At 30.0% G+C, this 9,019-nt stretch overlaps 1 protein-coding gene across 1 annotated transcript; it reads right to left on the reverse strand.

Moving 5' to 3' along the window:
* Positions 1 to 1,964: 1,964 nt before the first annotated feature.
* On the reverse strand, positions 1,965 to 6,891 carry LOC106686024 (uncharacterized). Its single transcript, XM_014429106.2, has 2 exons — positions 6,779 to 6,891; positions 1,965 to 2,444 (listed from the first exon to the last, which is right to left on the reverse strand). Exons 1-2 carry the CDS (start codon positions 6,791 to 6,793, stop codon positions 2,133 to 2,135), a joined length of 327 nt encoding a protein of 108 aa, XP_014284592.1. The 5' UTR covers positions 6,794 to 6,891; the 3' UTR covers positions 1,965 to 2,132.
* Between the last annotated feature and the right edge of the window lie 2,128 nt (positions 6,892 to 9,019).

The following is a 9,019-nucleotide window of genomic DNA, read 5'->3' on the forward strand; positions in this document are numbered from 1 at the left end:
CTTGATCGGAAGGAAAAAAAAAAAAAAATTATAAAATAAAATAAAATAAATAAATAACACAATCAAATAAAAAAAATAAATAAAATTTAACGAATATTAGCAAAATTAAATAAAATATAAATGCTGTTGATGACCAATGAAGTTTGGCGCCACTAAACAAACAAACCTCCCAATATTATATACATTTTCAAATAGGTTTTTGCTGGAACATCTGGGTGAGTACCATTAAGACCTTGGGAAACAGTGAAACAATTGACACCTGTCATTATAAAGGGGCCCTTTCAGTGATATAATGGATGCAAGATATTTCAGGGTTAAAATCCATTAGATAAGTTATGGTGTATTTCCACCACTTGTGAGACTTTGTTCATGAATTAACCTTCATGACCCCCAAAATTGGGTACCCTTAAGTAGGTAAAAATCAGGTGGTTGAGCGTGATTCTGACCACCTCACCTCACCTAATCACCTCCTTACACAACTGTTGGTTTAGTAACAGTTCTTCCTTACAAAGCACTGAACCCCTGACCCTTCATTGGTTGTACCGGTACAGATTTTAATTTAATTTTTTTTTAAATAAATATATTTGAATAATTGTCTTTAGTAATTAATCCCAGACACTCAACAGGAGAAAGAGAAAAAAAAAACAGACAAAAGAAAACAATGTCTTAAAAATAAATCCAAGCTGTGAAGACAATGAAATGTAAAATTCCAATTGAGAGGAACATGAAATAATTGTACATTTGAAAATTTCTAAATGATTTTTCTTATGTTTCTTTGATAATAAGTAGATTTTTTTTAAATGTGTAAATTAAACAATTTTATTGCACATATTTGGCATCTTTAATTACATGAAAATCTCAACCCTATTTATAAAAACTTATCATATTAATATGATAAGTTTTTATTATCATATTAATTTCTCAAATTATTATGAAACCTATCACTTTTTTCTAATATCAGTGTATTTTCTTTTGTCCACTCTTTACTTTTTCAGGAACTGAACCTAATTCTTTCTAATAAAATTATACTCTACATTTAAAAATCATAGATATAGTTCTAAACACCTAATGCTCATTCTATATTAATAATTTGGTGAATGAAATAGGAATTATTATTGATGTTCAACTAATGAAACTGAAAGTTTCATAGTATGATATATATAGGGTACATTATGCCTTCTTTTGACAGAAGAATTGCATTTAATTACAAGAAAATACCCATTTAAAATAAAAACGACTATCAAATTGAGGCAGAATTTTATGGAAAATGAGTGCTTTGTATTTTCTACCAATAACGATTTTGTAACTGATTTTCCAGTTTATGTAACACATAATGAGAGAAGAAAATAGAGTTTACATTCTATAATTAAAGAATTATAAACAAATCATGCATATATTCTGCCACTACCAAAATGACTCTATAACATTGTCATGTCTGCTATGTTGCTGAGATCTGTTCAATGCCTATTTATTTTGTTTTAAGATGTCGAGGGCTGCAAACAGTGTAAGAAATATATCTGTGACCTAGTATGGAACATTTAATATTTCTGTTTGATTATATTAAGTATATAAGATATTTGTAAGCAGTAACTAGTATATCATCTTTACATAGTAAGGGTTGTCGATGATCTGCCAGCATTAAGGAGTATACCCTGGCTTTGTTCAGCCAGACAGGTCTGTGTAGTACTAGAAGAAAAAATGATTGGCACAGAATCAAAGACAATGATTAGTAGATAAAGAAGTAAGCATATAGACCAAATACTTAAATAACATGGATATGTATGTACATCTTTAATATAACAGGATGAGATTATTAAAGGAAATTAAAGGTTTAAGGTATCAGTAAATCACTAATGAAATTAATTAAAATATTTCGTGATTTTTAAAATAATTGTTTAGTTAATGTCAATAAATTTCATTTTGAAACTGCAATAATTTTTATCAGACAGAACTTCTATAATGAATGAATTAAGGAACTGATTTTATTATTTACTTACTTAGATAAGTAATTATTTACTTACTTGTACTTCATGTTTTATGACCACTAAATTAATTTGATGACAAAACAGTTATGTCATAAGAATTAAAGATAAACAAATTCTTATTTGTTAGTCTAAATGTTCATCAACCGATCAGTCACTTGATGGAGCTACCTCTTCCACTTCGTCCTCCTCTTCTTCAAAGTTGAACCTACGATGGCCATCAAAGCGGAATCCATAGGCTGGAGCATTTGCGGCATCAACAAGTGCTGGATGGCGGTGTTGGTAGAAAGTACCATGACCATGAGGTGGCCTGGAATCCCCATTTGGTAGGCCATATGCTCCCCTCGGATAAAAAGGCTCGAACTTGGACCCTCCTTCACGTGGTAGAACTGTGTCCAGTAACTTATCTTCTGGATCATATCCATGGAGTGGCACTGTCAACACTACAACCACCAAAGCCACCTATAACATTTTATTATATTCAATTGATTTGTTTTTGTTTTAAGCAAAAGATCTCTAAAATCACATTAGTTCAGATTAAAAAAAAATGTGAAAATTATTTTTTTGTACCATTGTTTCTATGGTACTTTACTAAATGATGAAAATATTTTTTCTTTTTTATGAGCTTGGGTCTCCAAGTAGAGCAAAATATGTGTAAAAATTTCACATATATTTATTTTAAAAAAACAGCCCCCTTCTTATAAGCAACAGGCAGCTATACAACAGTTTAAGATATTTAATATTACTATCTAGAAGTTGATAAAACTCACAATACTTCATATTTTTAATTTTCAATGAATTGAAAAATATTTCAAACTCAAACTGTCTACCAATGGTTAAGACTCAACTGTCTTATCAATGTTTTCTTGCCCCACAGACTATTACATTGAATATGAAAATGTTAATAGAAGAATGGACATATCAATAGTGATTATACAAAAGAAACAAAAAATAGTAACATATAAACTAGCCAGTTTGTAAAAAGTAACTACAAAAGATGAAATGTATATATATATTTTTAAATTAGAATTAGAGGACAATAGATTTGAAAGGAATAAAGAAAATTTAATGATGAGGGAGTCCACAATGTAGCAAAACAAAGAAAAGTTTAAAATATCTTTTTTAAATAAAGCTGAACATAAAAAAAGGGCAGCATGTTATTAAAATTTGTAGTACTTTTCAATAATTTAAATATTATTATACAATAAAAATAAAACAAATTATTACACAGTGACTTATTATTTGATGCCACAAATATCTAACTTAAATATGTAATTTTTAGAGTGCTACCAATGGGTAGTTTCTCAACACTCCAATTTAACTTATATCAGATTTACTAAATGTATTATAATGTACAGTTGTAAATATCAATAAATAAATATTTAAAAAAATAATATGTAATTTCAGTATTGTACGACTTTCCGTTTTTGAGTTAGGCTGTTCACTCCCAAACTATTGGGGAGACTTTGTTATTTAGACTGGGAAACCTTAAATCGTGCATTTCCGTCGAAAACTGGAATTAGAAATTTTGCACCATCACAATACTTTCCTACCTTGCTAGGTACACCCCATACAGAAAGTGAAAGTAAAATTAGTTTAATCGAGTAACGTTCAAAAATATCTAAAACTGGAGATAGGTGTGATTTAAAGTGGACACACTAAATATTTTATTTAAATATAAGAAGATGGTAAGGGTTGCAGTCAAAAAAAGAACAAATAGTTTATAACTATTTTAATGTCCGACGTTTCGCCCCACTTTGCAGGGCTTCCTCAGGGCTAAACAGATACAAAAAAACTGAGAATATTACAACAATAAGATACAATAAGGTAATTTAAGCTAGGATAAACATTCTAACTAAAATTCAAGACGTTTATTTTATATTGATACTATTTTATGTCTTCCTTCCTTTTATTTATATGTAATTTCTTATCACTTCATTTTTACATTTCCCCCTACTCTTTATTAATAAATGTTTTAAAGGTAAGATAAGCCCCGACCTAATCTGGGATTATGAGGGCGTTCTTTTTCTGGAGGTAAGGGAAGAATTTTCTTCTATTATTTTTGGTGTTATGATATTGAAAGATTGTGACGTGTGGTACTAGAACCGATACTCGCTATAAGTGGATGTTTTAAAATTAAAAGAATTAAGGCTATTACGGAAATTGGGAGAGACGGTTTTAGCTGAAATGAATATGTGTATGATATTGTAGTAGTTTTTACCAAAAACTACTCATACACAAGCATGAGAATAAAATTTAGGTTGTATCACATTCTAAAAAAAAAAATGTTTACAGCACTAATATTTTTATGGCATTATCAAATTGAATTGTAATAAAGAGATAAAATGTTTTTATACAAAAATAAAGAAGTACATATGTACATTCTCGTACATTACATGGTGTAATAATTACAGTGGATTCTCAGCCAATACATTTAATTTTTTTACTTGTACCAATTTATGAAAGGAGAACAAAAGACAAAAAAAAACGTGTAAGGCGATCGCGAAAATATCAGAACTTAATCCATGACCTCTTAAACGAAATGAAACGGAACTGAAGTGAATGTCAACATCAAAAAGGCCTTTAGGTGACCTGACAGTACCCTGGTCACCTGACAATGCCTCCCTTTGTTTTTATATTTTTGAGGAAATTACAGAAAACTATTTAATAACTGGAATGCCTTGGTTTTTTTTTAAATTTTACGTTTCTAAGAAAATAAAAGCTAATGATTCTTGCTATCAAAAAGCTAGTAGGGTGGTCAAAGATAAAGTAAACAATAAATATATATAGTACGTATGTATGTGTGTTTATGTATACATTATATATGTGTGTTTATGTATCGATTAATTAGTTTGGAGGATTTTGAGGCACATTTAATAATTAAACATTTAGTTTGACAACTTTTCGAGATTTTATTGGTCTAGTCATGACCTACAGCGAAAAGCAGTTTTAATGAGAAATGAATTTTCTAAATAATTAATCACTGTAATGTACTCAATAAAAATTAAAATTAACAAATTCAAACTTCACTTACAATTGTTGCTTAGTATTTTACTTATTAATTACAATAAAAATGTTAATCTTAATTCTGTTTGCATTCTGTACATTTTAGAGTTTAATAATTAGTAGAAGAAATTCTTCATTTTTTAAACGTTTTTTCACAGTAGGGTATGAGAATGAAAACAATAAAATCTCAAAATATCAAGTAAGTTATTATTAGTGATGGTTATAATTTCGTAAAAGCTATAGTTCACAGTTTACTTAAGTGATTTATTGGTCTCAAAGTCATGACCTACAGCGAAAAGCAGTTTTAATGAGAAATGAATTTTCTAAATAATTAATCACTGTAATGTACTCAATAAAAATTAAAATTAACAAATTCAAACTTCACTTACAATTGTTGCTTAGTATTTTACTTATTAATTACAATAAAAATGTTAATCTTAATTCTGTTTGCATTCTGTACATTTTAGAGTTTAATAATTAGTAGAAGAAATTCTTCATTTTTTAAACGTTTTTTCACAGTAGGGTATGAGAATGAAAACAATAAAATCTCAAAATATCAAGTAAGTTATTATTAGTGATGGTTATAATTTCGTAAAAGCTATAGTTTACAGTTTACTTAAGTGATTGTTGTTGTAGTGGTCACATATGGTTAAATAGTTCACAGTACAACCAAATCCTGATAGTACAATAATAGTGCCAGGACAACAAATAAAGATAAATTGGAAAAAATATACTGTTACTTCTTAATAGTCATAATTTATTTAAATAATGATGAATTTTAATCTATTTAGATATAAATCTAAACTTTTGCAAAAGAATAACATACTTGCACCAATTTGAAAATACTTTATTAATTTTACAATTAACGATTAGTCCGATTAGACGCTACGTTCTTATCAACGCCTTAATATATTTCTCAGCCGCCTCCTGTCAATTCGATGCTCTTCATTTTCATAATCCAGTCTGAAAGCTTTGCCTCCACATTTTAATCAAAACCGCAAAGCTGTACAACAAATTGAATTTACTGCGAACTGCTATTACAGCTAAAGTAGCCATAACTTAGTGAAAAACGTAAAATTGATTTCATTATTAATCAATCAAACACACAATTTTTCCCATTCTTTCATCACCATTCTCTAATATCAGCAAAAAATAGTGAAAACACATTTAATATAGAAGGGGTGTCAAGAAAGAAATATGATACTTTGTTTACGTACCTGCTTTAAAAAAAAAATTGACTAATTAATTATGATGGTTAATTTATTTATTGATGGTTTAATGGTTAATTAAATTGTCATAAAAATACAATTATACGATTTGTTTGTTTAAAAATGTATTAAACACTCTGTGTATTAAAAGCAGATTAAAAAGAAACAAAATAGAAATTTTTCATAAAATTAAGTGACAGATTTTAAGGATATATTTATTTCTAGGAATAAATGAGAACAGAAATAAATCAAGAATTTTTTATCACTTATGCATTTTGGCTGTGGAATTACAAAATAAGTAAACAATCAAAATTATATCTTTGTGTACCATTAAAACAAAATCATTGGAAATACATTTAATTATAAATAAACACTAAATTCTAATATTACAAAAAATATTTACTACAAACATGAATGAAAGTGTGACTTTTGTGAAAAATCCTTTTACAACTTTCTGTTTAAAAAAACGTCGTAATTTTTTTTTTTTAATGTATTAATAATGGCGAAAAATGTACTTAGTAAGCTTGTATTAGCAATACATCGTTGTTATTATTATTAGAAGATGGCAAATGATATACTTACTGCAGTAAGAAACATGGTTATCGATGGCACATGACTGCCCTGCTGGAAAACACTTTCACATTACACAAGCAGGCAAGGCCGAAGGAATGGGAGGGGGCGAAGGTGGGCCTTTGTCTCCGTTGCGAATGACAGTTTGGCCAATAAACATTAATTACAAAATTGACTGCTAACAAACTAAACCACAAGGTTATTTATTATTTAAAAAAATTTATTAGTTTCCTTATGTGATCTGGAATCATGAAAAATTTTAATTACTAGAAACTCTCAACGTAAATTATTTCAAAATCATTCATTACTGTTAGCTGTTACAGTATCAAGACATGATAATATGGTTAATCTATTTCGGAATATGTCCATTTAAAAAAGAAAATCGCAACTGAATATTCCATTAAAGAAGCTCTCATGTATGCCTGCAATGCTGAAAATCAACAAATCATTATTGTAACGAATTCATTGCGTGCCCTAAAAGTAATTAATAAGTTAGAAAGTAAGCAGCCTGTAATAAAGGAAATTCAAAATTTAATACAATTTTTTCAGAATATAAAATCGATAGTTTTCATATGGGTCCCCTCGCATTGTGGTATAACTGGCAATGAGAGAGCTGATGCAGTTGCCAACACAGCTCGTCATCAAGATACACCATAAGTAATTATTGTAGAGATGATCCCAAGAGAAGACTGGACAAATCAGTTTCGTACTCTTACTCAAGAAAGTTGGAACCAAAATTAGAAAACAAGCGGTGCTAAGCTATTGGAAGTTGAAAAAGATTGCACTCGATGGAAAACCTGCAGTCGAAAGTCAAGGTGAGAAGAGGTCATCCTTAGCCGTCACTGTGAATTTTCACAGGGCTACTTGTTAACTGGTCTAGAAGCACTAACATGCATGGACTGCCAACTCATAAGGACGGTGAAACACGTGCTGTTGGAATGCCCCTCTTCGCCACTTTTCGATGATACTAAATACTAGAACAGAATATAGTGATTGTTATTTGATCCACCAATGGCCCTAAGAAGTAGAAGGTGGAAGATTTACAGACATAGGCTTAACTAGGAAAAACGAAGTTGATGAGGAAGTTAAGATGATGTTAAAATGAATTAACCTGTTAATTCAAAAATGAAAAATGAATTCATATTAACAACAATGTAAATATTAAATTTTTGAAGCAAAATATTGAAACATCATTTTGATATTTTTAGTAAAATGTGTTGCGGGGGGCGCCTACCGATCTTAGATAATAACAGGTGTCTCAAACCTAGCTGTTGCAACGATAACCTTTCGACAGGTAGCGTTGAGGTTGTCCCTGTAAAATAGCAGTATGAGTACCACGTGCTAATGATTAGGTTACCTCAGTGTACCAGTCTTTACAAAAAAGTATAATCATATTATACAGCACCAACATCAATGAGAAACCGACGTGGGAAGCTGCATGAAGTAGACTAGCCGCTTAGTGGGAAAAGCATGCAAACAAAGTAATTTATTCCTGGCCAGGTTTATTAAAAACATTACTAGTAAAGCATGGACAGTGAAGGTAGTGTTTCATTTGATTTTTGTAAATAGTACATGATTTTATTTTCTTGTATTTGCAATAAATAGGTGTTTTTGTTTAAAGTGTGTTTGTTGATTTCCCTTGGAGCTCACCTAAGTAAAATACAGTAACAATAAAAAACGAGGTAACAACAAATGTTTTATATTTCTTTAGCAAAATTACGATATTTCGATAAAATAATATTGGAATATTTTTGCTACTCTTGGGTATTTCATTTTTAAATTTTACCTAAAATATTCTAGACTTTTTAGACGAAGCATGAATATTTCGATAAAATAATATCGGAACATGGTTGCTATTCTTGGGTTTTGATATTGTAGCGAGAGGGAGCAAGCGGTGCGACCACAACTCACCAGAGCGCTGCACCTCGAGCCTCACCGAAGCTCTCAAATTTACATATTACTTTATCTTGTAAAAAACACATTGTCACCCCTTTATATTAATAATGTCTGTACCAAACACTTAACAATGTCAATAGAATGATTAATAAACAAAACCAAAACAATGCACGAACCTATCTCAAGCACATGTACCGACCGCTTCTCGGTCACAGCCGCATGGACTAGGCCTATAAATAAGGGACTCTAAATCCCCATTGAGATCCTGTTTCCACTCCTCAAGCCGAAGAAGACAGGATTTGATGCCGACCATTACAGGCCTATAAGTCTCCTACCACATCTCGCTAAGGTATACGA

This window comes from Halyomorpha halys, unplaced genomic scaffold (assembly GCF_000696795.3).
Source record: "Halyomorpha halys isolate HHAL.00 unplaced genomic scaffold, Hhal_1.1 Scaffold34.1, whole genome shotgun sequence".
Taxonomy (NCBI): Eukaryota; Metazoa; Arthropoda; class Insecta; order Hemiptera; family Pentatomidae; genus Halyomorpha; species Halyomorpha halys.